Here is a 19,513-nt window from a genome sequence, read left to right as displayed (position 1 = left end):
TTATATAAAATGACAATAAGAGAGGATGGGTATCAGAACAATCTGATAGCTGATGTGAAGAGAGCATAGTAAGAAATAGAGAATAGAACGTGTAGAATTTTATTTTATAGAATTTAATTGTTATTTAAATCCAACAGCTTCAAAAATTTATATAATTTTTTAAATTGAAAATTTTTTATTAGATTTTAATTTTTAGGTAGAATAATTCATGTGCGATAAAAATATCAAAAAGGTCACAGAAGTGGAAGCCTAACAAATTCTCCCAGAAATTTAAAAAAAAAAAAAAAAAAAATATTGTAATCTGCTGTTTTGAATTTTTACCTTATGATTTTAGTTCTAATGTAGAGTTTAGTTTCCATAAATACAGGTAATCCTTTTGTAATACATTATTCGATTCCTAAAACGTGCTGTGTTATCCAGGTTTGTGTTTTACTACAGAATTTAAAAAAGGGAGGGGGGGGGGTTAGTTTCTTAAAAAAGTATCCGTTAATATATATATACATGCAAATTTCATTTTATATATGGAAAAATATGCTTATTAAACAGTTAGGGATTAAAAGTATTAGATGTTGCATAATGTTTCTTTATGATCAGGGCTAATCACCATTAAACAAGGGCATTTTTTTTTAACTAAAATATCTCCATGAGTTTTCTTTAGAAAAATCTTGACTTCTACTGAATTTTTTTTTTTTTTTTTTTTTTTTTTTTTTTTTTTTTTTTTCCCTTTTCGCCCGAAAAGAGGATTGTTTTCAATTGTTTACTTTTATATGAAGTAAGTACCTTTATAAATTTCATCTTATACAGCTAAACACTTCTTAAGTTTGATCTTAAATTATGTTCGTTTAGTGAAAAGATTTTCATTTGTAAAATGTAACTCCAGTTCAGCTATTAACTACCAATTATTTGTTTTTTCTTTTTAATTTTGCTTTGACAGTAATTTATTTTAATTATATTATGCATTGCTATGATTTTTGAAATATCCGTAGTTCTTCTAGTGGTAATCAGTAATGACATTTTTTTAAAACCAAATTGCAGTGAAATAATGTTTCACGTATGCTGTGTTATAGATTGGTTTCACTTAATCCTTAAACTGTGTTAGAGCAAAATCTTGTTATAGTAGTTTCATGTTATGTGGTAATATAATTGTATATAATTTTTGGTTTTTTAGAAAGATGAGAGATTTTAAATTATGTAAACTAAATATAAATTTCTGACTGAAAAGTTGTGTCCTTGGGATGTTGTGGTATGTATGTTTGCATCTAAGTAAATCCTAGATTTTGAAAGGTCTGTGTGAAGTCAAGTGATACAATATTCCGTTTGTTAACCAGTGTTCAAGTTGCTTAAGCTGTAAAATATTTGTTGATTCTCTTCTGGTGATTGAATGGGTTAACTGCCTGGGGCTTTCATGATTTTTTTCCATGTGAGTAAGTTTCCCTTAGAAAGCCTCACAAGAAGACTTCTCTTGCCTATCCAAGCCCTAACATGCTTTGCCATATTTAATTATTTCTGTATAATCCATTACCAAAATCTACTTTAGTGATAAAATATAAGATAATATGCTATAAAACAGATATTATACCCACTTTAGTCATAAAGCATAAGATTACATATAAAAGACTAAGAATATAGAATAGCAAATCAGGATTAATTTTAAATTCTGTATTTTAGCATAATAAGAATTTTAACATAATTTTAGCATATTTTGAACAGTATGAAATATATATCTGTCATGTTGTATATTGATACTTTAAGATCTTTCTAAACATGAAAACTGTGATAAATTGATATATGTAAATATATTATGAAAAGTATCAGTTGATATTTATTAAATTTTGAATTTAGATAGCTGTTTCATTGTTGAAATTTGGTGATCTTCGTGTAAGAAATACTTTGTAATATATTTTTAATTTTATGAATATTATGTATTTTGTTTTTATATATTGTAAACTTCTGCTTCAACAAAGCTCTCTCTCTCTCTCTCTCTTTTTTTTTTTTTTTTTTTTTTTAATGAATAAGGTGACAACTGTTTCCCTATAAAACACAAAATGAATAAATAATTTTTTTCTGTGATATAGATAATTGCTTTGTTGTTGCATCCATATTTCATTGCAGAATGGTTGCCAGAGCCTAAAGGAGGTTAGACTACTATTTCCACCCCAGTTTTAAGGCAGAGCACTGTGTATGTGGGGGGGCTGTCACTTCTCTCCCCTGCCACCAACCACACATGCTGCAGAGACGCTATAATTTACAAACATCCATGCCTTCTCTGGGATTCAAGCCTGTTCCCTTTAGTATGGCAGTCACAGAGTCATAACTAGGGTTTTCAGCACCAAAGAACTGCTGAAGATTTTCCACCTTCTACTCTTTGCCATGAATAAAAAACATTTAATTCTAAAATTTTGTACCATCAATTTGGTGCCCTTTCAATGCTGCACCAGGGGACAAATGTCTCCCCTTGCCTCCCTCTAGCTATGTCCCTGAGCAGTCAGAGTAACTAACCAGTATGAGCCTGGGCGTCATATACATTACATATCAATGCATGTAATAAATTTATGAATACTTATGATCATATTTGTTATTGATTAAGCACAGCAATATTACACTATTCTTCACACAAGAAGAAAAGATAGTTTGCCTGTAAGGCAACATCATATACATGGACTTTTAGTTTTTTCTTAACATCTATATGTAATTAGAAATATCATTACATGGTTTAATTACGAAAGCGATGATAAGTTAATATATTTTCTTTTCATGTGAAAGTTAAGTTATGCACTTTCTTAATATATTGTTAAAATGTTAGGGTTGTCTGTATATAGGATGGATAAATTTTTCAGAAGGGCATTTTAACCCTCCAAGCATTACAGGTTTAACTGCTCTGAAATTTTTAAGTTCCTCAAAATGTCATGAATAAATGGTATTTTCGTGTTTATAATTAAAAAATAACTTTCTCACTTTGTATCTTGATTCCTTTTCTTCTAATATACATCCAACCAGAAATCGGATACACTAAAAGCTGACAGAAATTTTCATGTGAAATTGAATAAGAAAGCCACCCTTCTATGTGGAATTTTCTGTTCATACAACTGGGAGGGTTAAGTAACATTAGTTTATATATATAAGCCAATATTATGTGCAGATATTAATGAACTGGAATACAATAAAAATGAATTATTATATAAAGTAAATAATAAGTAAGAATTAAATTAATAAAATTTAAGCAAAACAAATTGCTTTGGATAGAAAATGACGGTGGTAAGCCAAATTTGAAATTTTTACATAAGTCCCTAAGCTATTAAGTAATAATATTTTAAGTGTATTTCATAGAAAAATGGTGTGCAGAAAAATTTTTAATGTCTGAAATTAAGTTATATATGTGTAATATAACTAAATGTTGCACAAAGGAATAAAGCTAAGAAATCTCATAGAGTGCTGCTGTTTTTTGTGAAGTTAGCTGTCTGTTGTTTTAAATAACTTTTTATTTCAAACAACCTGAACTTCAGCAGAGATTTAAATTAGAATGTCCTATTCTTGATTTGCAAACAGATTGTTTTTAGTAGCAGAGCTATCTGAAGCTTATGAGGGAATGGCTTTAAATAATTGTTTAAATTCTGTTATTATTTCCAAATTATTGGTAATTTATGAATAGTGTTTATTTCTCCTTTATAAGTGAAGTGTTGTACACAAATAGTTGACCATTCATTTATAAAGAGGTATAATTCAAATTTATATGACTTCATGATTTACTTTCTTTGAGAATTCATCAGTGCATTATACTGCTTTTGATATATTTATTTCTGAAAATTAATTATTAATTTCTGTGTTTCCTAGCCCTGCTAGATAGGGCCTATCAATGGCAAGCAGATAATAACATGGAATTAAAATGTCAATACAGTTGAGTTTTGGGGAATTAGGTTAGTTGTAGGGTTTTAATGATTTTGCTTTGCTATATATGATGCAAATACAACCACATTTCCTTTAAAAAAACAAAGCCATTCTTCTTAATGTCTTATGTATATGTGTGCAAGATCTGCAAGAAATGTTTCAGTCTAGAAGGAAGTCTAAAGGAACACATGAAGAATCATATGAAAAAAAGAATTAAGGCTGAAAGCTTTTGCAAGTTTTGTTGTAATATTAAATAATCAAGAGTTAGTTGTCAAGTAATGCATTTATAGCTTACTTTCATGTATCTTTAATACTATATGTTTATTCATGCTGCTTCAAAGCACAATCAAAAGCAGTAGTGCACAAAAAAATGAGTTGCATGCTAGTTTGAAAATGAATATAACGTTGCTTTAATTAAATCGAAAGTTAAATTTTTGTTGTTGAAGTTGGATTTTCATGTAAACCAAATTTTGTTATTAACTGTCTATGTTTTCCATAGTAACTGGTAAATGTATGTATGAAATGTATATTTTGCATTTTCACTTGATTTAAAAGTAGTTTACTGACTTTTGAACCTGTTGTTTCAAAATTCAGAAAAATAGTTTGTCTTCTTTTTACAAAATGTCACAAATTATTTATATTTAGAGAAAAGATCACAAATTGTTTGATTTCTGTTTAAAAAGCTACTTTTAAAGTACTAAATTATTATTTCAATTCAAATTAAAGTGTTTGCATAAAAATTTATGCAAATAACATTATCAACATTTATGCAAATAACATTATTATAATAAATGAGCAACTATAAAAGATAAGTATGCTTAAATTACATTTGTTTACTTTTTACCTTGTTTTACTTTGTTTTCTAGTCTCATTGCTCTTTTATTTTTTGCTTTCATTATCCCCTTCCCTAGAATTAGTATTTTCTTTCTACATTTGCTGAAGTGCACTATTGTCTTTAGTGTTTATATCTGAATTTTTTTACATTTATTGTGGCTCTTTAAGTTCATTATTTTATGAATATTAGAATTTTTCTAATATTATGAACAAAACATTTACTTATACAGTCAAAAGTCGTTAATTCGGACACCCATAATCCGGAATGATCTATAATTCGGACCTCCAAGCTAAAATCTTTCTGCGCATGCGCCGCGTTGACGCATGCTCATAGGCGTTTTACGCGTGCGCGCAAGACATTTACGACTGCGCATATGCGTCTGCGAAAGCGCAGAATACGTTTTCGCGTGTGCGTTTAATGTATAACGGACGGTATAAGCTAAAATTATCTAATTCAGTTAATGTTGATGATTGCGTTGTTCCTTAATCTTCAAATTGGATTCGGCTTATTATTTTTTGCAGACTGTAAGAGCAATTTTATAAAAGTAAGCTTTAACTTTCGATTATGTCAAATAGAATTTCCGATGCTGGAGCTCCCAAAGGATCTAGAAAACGAAAGTATGTTTCGATGTCCATCAAACAAAAAATGCATAAAGGTATATCTTTTGTTTATCTAACCGTTCCGAAATCTTTTTATCAATAATTTCACGCTGCTCTGCGCGGGGGGGGGGGGGAAGACGTCCCGGCGTGCATTGAACTGGAAGTTGTTCTGTCAGCACTATCGTTATCTTCAGGGCAGATGTTTTTATTTTATTCGGCTTATAATTCCTTACTAAATGTACTATTTAATCTTGATGTACTCCGTCTTTGATATGATTTAAATCAAATTCCTCGTCATTATAAATATCGCGAATACAAATCAAATAGTTTTCTGGTTGCAATTTTCTAATTTCGGCTATGCGTAAGGTATGCTATACGCATGCGCGCGTTGAAAGAAATGTTTAATAAAGTAAACAAATAAATATTAAGCTTTTTTTTATGTAAATTTTGATACACCTTAGATCATAATTGCTCTTTTTTTCATAAATTACGGTTTCATATTTTTAATTTTATAATTTCTGCATGCCATCTTACCAGATTTAAACTGATGATCTATAATCCGGAATCGCCGAAGTCCCGACGAGTCCGAATTAAAGACTTTTGAGTGTAATTGCTTTCAAGTAGATTTTTTTAGTTTTAAGTTTGTTGCACTGTTTAATAATCTATTGATATTGCTTTTTTTTATAACACTTGAGTAAATATATTTTCATATATATTTGCTCTTTGTTTTTAAGTATCAGAAATAAAATGAAAGTTCTTTGAATTCAAATTATGCTTTCATAATAAATTTAAAATTATTTTCAATATAAAAAATGAAACAGTTTATCGTATATTTTACTATATGCAGTATTTACACTTTTATTTAGTGTATGCATATGTGCTGTGAAAAACTATTTAGATATTTGTTTTAAATGCATTAATATTAGTTTATCTGGCATTTCAGCCGTCGATCTGAAAGGATGTGAAATACTTCATCATCAGAATACTAAACATTTTTATGGTAATTATGTATATGTGTGCAAGATCTGCAAGAAATTTTTCAGTCTAGAAGGAGGTCTAAAGGAACACTTGAAGAATCATACAGAAAAAAGACCATTTGCCTGTACTGTGTGCAATAGGCGATTTGCTCAAAAAGGAAATCTTAAGACACATATGAGAATACATACAGGGGAACGGCCATATAAATGCAGCATCTGTTTCAAAACATTTGCTCGATATTTTACACTCCAGTGTCATAGCACAACACATATTAAATTGTGAATAGATTAAAAGTTTTTTAATATCTTAATGAAGAACAGAATGATATTTGTAAATTTCATCAGTTTTATGTTGGGTTGTAATGCCTCTATTTATGGTAGTTATTTTGATCATAAATTCGGTATATAAGAATTTTGATCTAATTTTGAGCTATGTTATTGCACTATATAATGTTTTCTATCTGTGTTTTCATGACGTGCCTCAAATACAGTGACTTAATACCCTTAATTTGGCTTTCTGTATTAAAAGATTTAATAAGATACAGTCAAAAGTCGTTAATCTGTACTCGTCGGGACTTTGGCGATTCCGGATTATAGATCATCAGTTTAAATCTCGTAAAAAGGCATGCAGAAATTCTAAAATTAAAAATATGAAACCGTAATTTATGAAATAAAGAACAATTATGATCTAAAGGGTATCAAAATTTACAAAAAAAAAAAAAAAAAAGCTTAATATTTATTTGTTTATTTTATTAAACATTTTTTTCAATGTAAGTTGTTTAAGTTGCTTCGTGTTATGTGATAATACTTTCTCTTTAATTCTATAAACAGACATAATTTATTGTTCAGTTACAAAGTTCCGCTGTTCAAGTCCCGTAATTGCCGTGCCGAGAATACCGACTAACTTGTCAATCGAAATTTTTTCATTTTCACTAACCTCTGTCACCTTCTTCATGTCTTTATCCATTTTTTGCAGCAATTCCACTTTTTGTTTGATGGACATCGAAACGTACTTTCGTTTTCTAGATCCTTTGGGAGCTCCAGCATCGGAAATTCTATTTGACATAATCGAAAGTTCAAGTTTACTTTTATAAAATTGCTCTTACAGTCTGCAAAAAATAATAAGCCAGTTCCAATCCGAAGATTAAGGAACAACGCAATCATCAACATTAACTGAAATAGATAATTAGATAATTTTAGCTTATACCGTCCGTTATACATAAAACGCGCACACGAAAGCGTATTCTGCGCTTGCGCACACTCATATGCGCAGTTGTAAAGGTCTTACGCGCACGCGTAAATGCCTATGCGCATGTGTCAACACAGCGCATGCGCAGAAAGTTTTTAGCTTTGAGGTCCGGATTATAGATCATTCCGGATTATGTGTGTCCGAATTAATGACTTTTGACTGTATATTGGAAATTAACAATAGTATTCAGTATCTATGGGTATTTCTTCACTGTATATCAGCATGTATATGTGTACATAAAATTTTTTTAAAAAATGTACATCAAAATATTAACTTTAATTTGCAGTAGTCCCTTAATTCTTCATTGTAATTTGTCTGTTCCAAGTTCTGTCCTAAAAATAGGAATTGCTTCATAGTACAATTCTCTAAACTGCATCATTTCGAAATTAGTAACCATCATATGACCTTATGTAAAGCTCTGATGCAATTAACTTACATAAGACATCAAATAATAATTTTAGAATGTTATTAATTAGCCAATCACAATACATCAAAAGCAAATCTAACTGATTTTAAGAGCCATAATTTTTCTTCTATCCCAGGCTTTCATTTTGAATGCATTATAATTTCACTTGTACACCTGTCCTGCTAACTGCTAATGCTAAACCCATTTCAGAATTTTTTCGATAATGATGTAGATTTCATGTTTGATATCAGTGTAAGTAAATGTACTTTTTTTAATCAAACATTTTGTTCATTTGCAGTTTTTAATCATTTGACAGTATGAATGTAGTGAAAAACTAATTACTAAATTTTATGTGGAACATATTGAAATCTGAAATTGAAAAAAGATTTACTAGCTCTAAAATCAGAATAAAAGAATGTAACCAACGTAATAATAATATTTTGAAGAGTGTTATAAAAGCTTTTTTTTTTTTTTTTTTTTTTTTTTTTCAAGTGGGCAGAATTTATTTCTACCTGTTGATCATCAAACATTTTATTTCAAAAACCTATCAATAATGTTGCATTTGAATGTAATGTGTATTAACCAAATAAAAATGCAAGAAGTATTCTGTATAATAGATAACTTCTCTTAATAATTTAAATAATTGCTTCAAAATAATGTAACCAACTGAACATGGATCATTTTGTGATAACATACATGCACAAACTAGCAGAAATTATGATTTGCAATTTTTTAGCCTTAATATATTAAAAATCAAAATTATTACAACTGGGGAGCAGGATATAAATAATTAAGAAGTTTTTTACAAGAATACTAGTAACCATATGTAAAGTTACATGAAGTTTTTAGTACACTGAGTTTATTAAAAAAAATTGATGATATAACTTTCGTGTCAGGATAATGCAAAAAATATTTGATGTAATTTCTGGAGTCCAGAATATATTTTAATAACTATTTTTTGTACTGATGAAATTTTTTTAGCTGTGTTACTTTCAATAATTAGATTCTGGAGTGTTACTGTCAATAATTAGATTCTGGATAAGAATATTGTGTAATGTATATAAGATTTGTATTTACCAAGAATTATTGGGGAGCAGGGCATAAACAATTAAGAAGTTTTTTTACAAGAATACTAGTAACCATATGTAAAGTTACATGAGGTCTTCAGTACACTGAGTTTATAAAAAAAAATAATAATAAATTTAAAGTAATGATGATATAACTTTCGTGTCAGGATAATGCAAAAAATATTTATGTGATTTCTGGAGTCCAGAATATGATATTTTAATAACTATTATTTGTACTGATGAAATTTTTTTAGCTGTGTTTTTAGCTGTGTGTTACTGTCAATAATAAGATTCTGCATAAGAATATTGTGTAGTGTATATAAGATTTGTTACCAAGAATGATATCATCTTGTCTATATTTGTGTTGGCTGCCAATAATAATTTCTGTTGGATTCATGGATAAACTTTTTAGGACACTTATAGCTTCAATTTTTGCTGCTTAAAATCATAAAAAAAATGTCTTGTGAAACATTGTTATTTTTAAGAGAATATCATTATGGAACTCTTTAAAAAAATCACTATGGAACATTTTATTTTAAACTTGTCTGTATCTTAAGATAGTTGAAGGGGATAGTTGGATAATTAAATGTATGCCAAGTATTTTGAAACTTTTCTAAGATCTTTTTCAGCTATGTTTATTAATAACTATATGCTTATAAATGTGCAAAAGCAGATATTTTGCCTAGTGTTAGAAATGAACACCAGTTATTGATATATTAAGGAGTTTAGTTATGTGCTATATGTAATATAGTCACTTTGTTAAAAAGTATCATAGTTATTTCAAAATTATCTATCAAGTTATGGTTTAGATCCGTAAGCAGTATATTTAGCAAGGCAGACTACTTTTTATTATCAATAAAAATATTCTGGTTACATTACATGGACACTTTTTTTTTTTTTTTTTTTTTTCAAACTAGCCTTTACAGGGTTCGTACGGTCCTTAAATGTTTTGGTCCTTAAGGGTCCTTAATTTTGGCCAAAATCAGTAGAAGGTCCTTAATTTTAATCATCTGAATTTTCTGTCTGTTTTTACGATTGCCATTTTGAGTGTGAATTAGCATTTTGGAGGAATATTTTTGGCGATTCACTGACGTATATGGTTATTTTTTGAATGGGTTCATGGGTTATAATTTGTTTCTATTTCTAATATTTACTCGAGTTTCTAAGCAAGAAGTGAAACATAAGCATTTCAAAATTCATTTTTCATAAATAAGAGCTCTTAAACAATTTTCGCTTTTGGGAATGTGAATTCTTTTATTAAACGGTTCTAAATTTGGAGACTTGTCAACATTTTGGGGATTTTAAGATCAGTTTCTCTAGAAAATTTTTAATTCCAAAATCAGAATTTTTCGAGGATTTTTTTTAAAACATCATAACATTGATAAATTTCCATAAAATTATGGTAATATATTAGAATTATATTTAAAAAATAGCATTAAACTAAATCATTTTTATTTTTTGCCGTCATATTATAAATTTTCATTTTGGCAACTTATTATACAATATTTTGAATCTGAAAAATAAATAAGGTATAATGCTGTAAAGCATAATTTACAAAACAGCTCATAGGAAAAGCAAAATGAGCTATGTAATTAATTAAAAATCTTCTTTTTAATTTTTTCATAGTAAGCGTTTTTCCCATGTAATTGTCTCAGAATATTCAAAATTCTCAGAATATGCATCAGTTTTCTCTATAAAATTAATTTTACACTTTTTCTTCTCCTACACCTTTTTTTTTTCCCCAAAAATATTTCTGGCTTTTTGCTGTTACAGAATTGGTTGGGATAATTTTTCTTTAGTATTTTTGACATTGCAGCTTGGAAAATTTAGAAGTTTGAAGGCAAGATTTATAGACCCACGATTCTGGAAGATTCCAGAAATATGTGACAAAATGAAAAATGTCTCCATGGTATCAATGCGTAATGGACGTATTTTACAGAAAGTTTGCGATGAATTTCTTACTTTTTTGGAGAACGTCTGGAAGAACAATGAAGACATAATATTTGAATGTTTTACTCCTGATACTAGAATCTTTTTCTTTACATGTCTATCTTCCCTTTATTTTCTCTACTTTTCACTAGACACAAGCATGGAAAATATCAAAAATGCTTCTAATCTTATCACTTGGGCAGACATTATAGAAAGGAATTTTTTTATTAATAAAGAAATTGAAAACTTAGAATTTAAAAGATCCATCTAATATGTCTTAATGCATCATACCCAGAGCTCACACTAGGCATTTTCCCATCTGATGCAGTCTCTGTGGATCCTAAATTTGACTGTGTAGTACCTTTCTAATTTCTGCTTCCAATGCCTGTTCTAAATTCTAAAAGTTTTGCCTTTTCTAGATTTTGTTGTTTGGTGTGTTACTAAATTCTAAAAATTCTGCCACACCAGCTCTGTAACCGGCCTTTACCATATATATTTCATATTTTCTCTGAATTTCATATTACTAAAGAAATTAAATTAGTCACTTTTTCTATACATTCTAAATGCATTTAATGTTTTTTAGAAAAACATAAATCTTTAATTAAATCTAAAAATTCTAAAATGAAAAGGAAACATGCTGAAGAAAGAAACTGAATACATAAAGAAAATTATTCTTCAAAGATATGTGCAGTTATTATTATGTAAATTACTCAATTGTTTATGATTTCAGCCTTTACTATAATTTTCCATTTCTGTTTCCTCATATGATAGGGTTACTGAGCCAGATTAAATTAAATTGTATAATCTTTAACCACTACTCTACATTTTTAGTTTGAATTTGACTGTTCTTGTTTAATTACGTTACTCTGATTAAATTTGTTAGCATCAGAACATGCCTTTATATTTGTTCTAAGTTCTTTATAAATAAGAGGCTTATTTAAACCTTTGTCTGATATTTTAGTTACTTTCAGACATAGTGATAATTTGCTTCAGATCTATTGGGGGTTTTGAATTATTTAACTTTTACCAGATCAAGTAAACCCTCATAGGTACATTGTGGAGTGGTTGAGAAGTTAGGAGATAACTTCTCAACTAGCGAGAGCATTGGTTTGCATATTGAGGCAAATATCTAATTATTGTTAGAAAAGATGCTTAAAGAGAAGGAAATCGATATAAACTAGCCAAAATGTTTGAAAAAGCTTCAAATTAAAATGACGGATAAATATTTTGTTGAGTGTTGTTGTTATAAAACATAAATGTTTTGTAGCTTTTAGTGTGTAATTATTCAAATATCGTTTAAGACTCAGTGTCATAAATTACATGTATTTTAAACTGTGAAATTGTCTAGAGGGTGACCTGCTGATTAGAACAAACTTGAAAGGCCTGATGTAGGCACGGTTAGCAAGTGTTCAAAGTTAGTCAGGCTCTGCACTTGATGCAGTTAGTGTCATAGCTTTGTGCAGAATTCCAGAGGTTGTTGAATCTTCTTTCAAATATGTCCAACCTATTACAAGTTTAAAATATTTAATGCTACTTGATAAACTGCTTGAAGTTTATTTTATTTTCAAACTTAATTATTAATAATTATGTTAATTAATTCATGTTTAGTAATAAGGCATACTACTACTTAGGGATCTATTTTATTTTTAGGATGATATTACAAAAGTGAAATTCAGGCATAGAATAATATTTTCAATCGAATTTATTCAGTTCCCATTTGCTCATAGGTCCTTAATTTTTTTCATTAATGGTCCTTAAAAGTACTTAATTTCCGTGTGCAGAAATGTGTACGAACCCTGCTTTATTGATAACTAAGAAATTACGTGCCCTTTACGATCAAGAATCCCCCACCACTGAGAGATGAAGAAATTCACTCCAGCTTTGGTAGTAATCCATCAATACGATGGGCTCAGCATTGTTAACACATTTTTACTGTGCACTTTTTGAAGGTAGGTTTCTATAGTACAGAACTCTTGGTGCCCCTAAGTTGATTGCCGTTGATCATGGTGGAACCTTACATTAAACATTCAATGATTGAACCATTAATGGCAGGAAAAATGATAACATGGAAAGAAATCATGTTCAAATAAATTCCCTTTCCGTATGGATAGGTGATCTCATTTATAATGTTTATTCAAGGATTCTTTTTTGTGTAGAAATACTGTAGAGTGTTTCTGGATAAGTTGAGTGAATATAATGGGCAGAATTGTACATTATTGAGATCATCTGGGACTATCGTTGTCAAGGAATATTCATCTTTTCTATTTCATAAAAGATTTCAGATATTTTGTATGAATTTTGGGAACAAAGATTTCCAATTTTAAAAAATGCTTATTATTTTGTTGTCTATTTTCTTCCTGTTTACTAATTTGCCACTATTTTTGATTTAATTATTATCTTTTGATTATTTATTTAATTGCAGCATACTGCGGGATTTTGATAGTTAATAATTTTAGTATTACAGTTTTAGAAATATGTGAGCAGTAGTTTCTTCAGAAATGTACATTTATTGCTCAAATATAAATTTCAAAAGCTGAAAAATCACAGGCTCTAAAATAAAATTCTTTGTGAGTTGTTTGTTATTCAAAGATTCAGGAATGCTAATTTATTAAGATTTCCTGTTATCTTAAATGTTTCATGTAGCTTATTTACATGAATGCAATAAATTATTTTAAAACCAGGCACACAACAATATTATAAATTATTAATTTCCTTCATATTAGTTATGATTGAAATATGTTGTTATTTTCTAGTTCTGTATTTCAATTATATGCTCTAATATAGTTTTAAAAATATTTTTAATAGGATTGGAAACTTTTAGAAGAATTTCTGATAGCGGTATTGCTTATATGGAGTCTAACAATTTGTTGGTTCCTACCAGAGACCAGTCTGAAGGGCAAGGCAAACAGCTACTTTTCAGGAATCATTCTAATATTTGCAAGTTCTGCAGTAAATCCTTTAGCCATAAATCTAACTTGAAAAAGCATTTGAAACTTCACACTGGGGAACGTCCTTTTGTGTGTCCTACTTGTAAAAAAAGTTTTGCTGCAAAAGGAAATCTCATTGTTCATTTAAGAATGCATACAGGTGAACGTCCATACGTTTGTCAAGTTTGTGGCAAGAAGTTTAGTCACAGTTCAAATCTCCGCATTCATTTTATGGTTCATATGAGATAAAAGATATTCTAAAAATATATGCTAAGTGTAAATATTTTGGATTTTGCTTCTTAAATTCATATCAGTAAATCTTTTACTTTGATTTACTGATTTAAATTTATTATGTCAAGATAGATGCATCCATTTATTTAATTAATGCCTTATTTATATATTAGATTTTTTTATATATATTTTTTAGGTATGAGTTTCAAGACTTTTCATTTCATTAACTTCTATTTTATTTTTAATTTCTATACATTATGTATGAAAATTTTTATTTTATTTTGTAGAGAGTTTCTAAGTTTTCTAAATTATTCTTAAATAAACATTTTATCAATAAAATTGATGTCTAAGGGAGTGGTTAACATAATAAATTTTATATGAGGGGATTAATTTAACAATATAAAGCTAATTAATTCACATAAAAATCAGAAATCATACTAATTATAGTAAAAGGAATAATATGACATATATGAAATCTATATACAGTAAATATAATTTATATACTCTGCAGATTCACTGTTTGGATTTAGAAAGCCAACCAGCACACATTTAGGAATAGGAACCATGTCCTTTGAAAATTAAATTGTTTGTGTTATTTTCCCCTCTTGGTGTGATAAAATTAGGAAAGAAAAGGGAGAAATAAGCGAGTAAATGCTGTGTTTTATTTTTTATTTTTATTTTTTTTTCCCTGTAAGACAGCTAAATCACTAAAGTGCCCAATTTCTTTTATGTCTACCTACATTTGAGTTGAATGTTGAGATTTGTTATGTGGTGCAGCTCATTCGTCGTCATACAGTGGTGTGCTTGATTACGTAGATGCATCTATTTTTCTGTCATATGGATGGCTATAGGTACTTGAAATATCTAATAAACTTGTCCTAAATTTATATGCCCATTAAAAAGCATGAACTTCTATACTGCAAGTACATAAGGCGTATACTAATGTTATTTTCTGAATGAAGGTATTGTTTACGATTCCTTTAGGGTAGCAAAAAAGTTCATAAATGCATTATACTGCTACTGATATATTTATTTCTGAAAAGCAAGTCTAGCAGGGCTTTTGTTTAAGCAGACCAGCATAAAAGCACACTTCCAAAATGTGGATCTGTATTAGCAAATTCTTACATTTTTAAAATTCTGTGAAGAAAATATGACATGAAATTTATCTAATATTTTTACCTATGCTGATGGTTATATAAGAATGCAACGGGAAATTCTCTTTTTTCTGTAGATATTCACAGTTACGCATTTTACATATGAACTGAAGTGTGCTTCCATTATAAAAGATCTCTTTTTTGAAGTTACTGTAGAAAAAACATTTTGTAGTTGTATCATCGTTATTGCTTATGTATATTATTGGTTAAAAAAAAAAATATTCTGAAATACCTCAGTTTTTTGGGGTGGTGTGTGGGGGGGAGTACATATGCTGAGTTGGAATTGAATATCAATTTTTTTTAGTATGCATGGAAAATTAAAGTGTTTAGAATTTTTTTATTACTGTTATTTAAAGAAATAATGATATCAAGAAAATATAGGTATAGTTTTGCGCCATGTGATAGGTTTTATGAATATGTTTGGAACCTGATTTTACAGGAATTATTTCTGAAGATAATATGCTTTCAGTAGTGAAAATTATGTATCACTTCAGACAGTGATGGGCTATGAAAAATTTAATAAAGGGCTTGCACAATAACATGTTTTATTTTTTGCAAGAGAACAGAAAACACAAATAATGGTGCATTTAGAAAACATTTTAAAACATGTAAAAAGATCTTCAAAAAGTAAAAAATATATAATGGAAATTATATAAAACAACAAGTAAATTTAATTATGCATCACATTTTATGGCAGAGCTACCACACATTATTTTCATCTTCGTTCACCTCAGTTGCCTTTGGGAAGTTTTAAGGCCGAGCGATATTTGCCTAAGATTAATCTTAATTTAAGAATTAAATTCTTAAATGTTTCCAATTTAAGGGCATTGTCATTATGTGAGATATGTTGTATAGTCGAAAGAGATCTGGTTGTGCAAATATTATTCAGCATGTTATTATTAACATGATTAAGTTCATACAGCTTCAATGCTGAGTAACGATAATCTTTATAGTACTAATTTCAAATTTCTTTACACCTTTACAAATTTTGTCATGCAATTTTCTTGGTAAAGCCTTCTCAATGAAATCCTGAAAATTTTTTTTTCATGTTTAATACAAAATTTAATGTTTATCAGAGTATGATTCTAACATGCAAGACGTCTTTTTCTCAGAATGAATAAATAAACAAACAAAAAGAATAACCCAAGTAGCACAGCAACGTCATAACGATGTTACAAACTCGTCACGGATGTTGTTGCAACAGCGTTGTTAAGATGCTCAGATGTCCGCGAAACTCCACTGCATTACAACCATTGCAAAGACGTCTTTATTACGTCTTTGCAGATGAGGTTTTTTTGTCGCATAGACGTTATTGCGTCTTTCGCGGGTGACATTTTGGTTGTGAAAGCATCGTTTCACGACATCCTAAAGACGCCTAAATGTTCGCAAAATTCCACCTTTTTGCTACAGTTGCGAAAATATCGTGGTAATGTCCTTGTGTTACATATTGATTTATGCAGAAAAATAAGCTTAATAATTACTATATTTTTCTTCATTTTTTAAATTTTGTATTCCTTTATTTATCTTAAAGTTTAAATATTTTATCATTTCCTGAAAACCAAAAGATAATACAATTTTTTCTCTTTAGACTAAATATGCATAATTAATAATAGCCTTAATTATTTTCAGTACTTTACACTATATTTTTTAAATAAATTCTAAGTTACGATTATTTAAGATTTCATAATTTTTTTTCCTTAAGTGAGAGTAATTATGAAAGTGGTTGTTATAAATATATGAGATTAATAATAGGTTTTTAAGTAAATAAAACTCAATTAGACATAAATAAAAGTAAAGATATATATGTGGGTAAAAAAAAGAGCATTTATGATAACAACATTATCACATTTATTTCTGTTAAATCTCAACACTGAAAATTGCCCCTGTCATGATAAATTAGGAAGTGGTTCTTAAGGTAACATATAATCAGTATTTTACCTGAACTCAAGTATAAATTTTCTTCGTGTTTCACAGTAAAAAATATAACCATTAACTTCTATATCTCCAAGATATGCAAATGAAAGACAGTATAAAGTAGCTAATAAATGTGATAAAAATATACCTAAATCTAATAACTTCCCTTATTCATATCTAAAATGAAATAATAACCTAATAAACAATATACATGATAGCACTATTTAAGAAAAAAACATGAGCTAGTGTGTTTGAAAGTATAAATAGTAGACGGAAGGTAACAGAACTAAAATTTCAAATTAATAAAAAAAAATTGTGTTTTTTAAATAGTAAGCATTTAAAAGTGCAATAATTATGGATTGCAGTATTTACTAGCAATGCTGATGTTTCTTAACACCATTTCTTTAAATCATATGTAAATGTATTTACTTACTATTAGTTTCTACGTTTTAGAATAGTGGTATTAAAATGATCATTTCATACACTTTTTATAATCAAAAACGTTTCTTTTGATACTGTACAGAAATAATTTAATTAATATAGTATAGGATAGTAAGCTAAGTACGTTAAAGTAAGCTCTTCGTTAAATAGCACACGATGAAACTTTTTGTTTTATTATGAATTTCTTTGTTATAATATGCACATAATACACTGTTTCTTAACACCATTTCTTTCGTTCATATGTTAACTGACTGACTGATAACTTATAGCCAGAATACCACTGAGATCAGTAGTTTATCTGGCTCAATCAAATTTATGCCAGATGGGCACAATAACGTAGAACTATCTTCACGTAATGTCCGCCGTAAGGAGGTGCAAAGACGGATAAAGAATAGGAAGACCAGCAACGCAAGAGCTCACTAGCAAGTAACCGGCCCGGTAAAGGCGTCACTAAGTGGGAGTCATAAAATGAGTGTAGGATGTGAATAAAACTAGTGAATTTAAGAAATACACAGTACAATAAATGAGTAAGATACAAAATTAAGAATGCTAATAAACACAGTAGGTACATTATTTACAGGTGGGCATATGGAAATTTCCGGTTATGTTTTTACCACCAATCCTCGAATTCCATATCACAGATTATGTTCTTACTGCATTAATATAATATTAACAAGACATAGTGCACAATAAAAATTAAGCTTTATTTAGGAACTTCGCGCACACTGCCCGACAGCCTGCCTGTTTCGCTCTGCTCGCTACTCGTAAGAAATTTCTCCTCTAGGGTTGCCACACTTATCGGAGGGCGCAAGGCGCGCTCCTTATCGCCATCACCACAGAGTTTCCCCCCAGTTCCTTTAATGACTATTCAAAGGAACGACATAGGTTATGAAATTATCTTAGAGGATCCGTACTGTCGGGTATTTTTTACATGATTACAAAATTAGAATATAAAATTAGAAAAGATCAAAATGCAATTCAATATATAACAAGGTATTGACACATATAATAAACATGAAATAACAAGAAATATGTTAAGATATGAATTTAAAAAAAATGTTTTAAATTGTTATGTAAGAAGCAAGTTTCTTAGGGAAGTGAACATGTCTTCCCGATCTGGTGATAGTTTGTGTCTTAGAGAGTTCATTTGCAGATTTATTCTGCTGAACTGTCTTTAAGTCTTTATTTGTTTTCAGTTCAGGGAAATTAGAGTCCGAAAGCAAATAGGCTGGTTTCACACGGTCTATAGACACAGTAGATTTCAGACCGTTAACATCAATTGTGAAAGTTTTGTCTGTTCTAGAAAGGACTTTATGCGGACCTGTATATGGTTGGCACAGAGGTGGCTTTACTCGATCGACACGTAAGTATACATGCGTACACGACTTTAAGGTAGCACTTACGTAACATTTTTCTTGGCAATGTGCAGATGTTGCTATTGGATTCAATTGTTGCATTCTATGCCTAAGATTCGTGATAAATTGTGTGTCATACGGAGATATCTTGGATGACGTTATCATATCACTAGGCAGCTTGAGAGTTGTGCCGTACACCAGTTCAGCACAAGATGACTGTAGATCTTCCTTTACGGCTGTCCGAATACCAAGCATAACAACTGGTAGTGTTTCAGTCCAGTTATTGGTCTCGTGAGCCTTGAGAGAAGATTTTAAATGTCGATGAAATCGTTCAACAATGCCGTTTGACATTGGATGATAGGCTGTTGTTGTGATTCTGTTCGTACCCAAAATGCGCGTGAATTCTGCAAAAAGTGCGGATCTCATTTGAGAACCTTGGTCTGTTGTTATGATCGATGGGCAGCCAAAACGAGATATCCAACAGTTGAAGATGGCTCTGCAAATGGTTTCCGTTTTCATATCCGGGATGGGAATGGCTTCAGGC

At 29.5% G+C, this 19,513-nt stretch overlaps 1 protein-coding gene across 3 annotated transcripts in view; it reads left to right on the top strand.

Moving 5' to 3' along the window:
• LOC118191718 (uncharacterized) overlaps positions 1-15,798 on the top strand; it is a 264,134-nt gene extending 248,336 nt beyond the window's left edge. For 2 of the 3 annotated variants that reach the window (XM_085820387.1, XM_035362551.2), the window contains exon 3: positions 13,753-15,798. In XM_085820387.1, the coding sequence (XP_085676513.1) occupies positions 13,753-14,123 (371 nt within the window). In that variant the 3' untranslated portion in view covers positions 14,124-15,798. Of the gene's footprint in view, positions 1-6,262; positions 9,926-13,752 lie in introns of those variants that run through there. The other variant, XM_085820388.1, reaches the window with a different exon arrangement.
• Positions 15,799-19,513: the final 3,715 nt, after the last annotated feature.

This window comes from Stegodyphus dumicola, chromosome 7, assembly GCF_044657685.1.
Source record: "Stegodyphus dumicola isolate Sdum_Otavi_A_Nest chromosome 7, ASM4465768v1".
In the NCBI taxonomy this organism is placed as follows: Eukaryota; Metazoa; Arthropoda; class Arachnida; order Araneae; family Eresidae; genus Stegodyphus; species Stegodyphus dumicola.
Note: the sequence above shows the minus strand (reverse complement) of the source record. Positions and strands in the feature narration are given on the sequence as shown.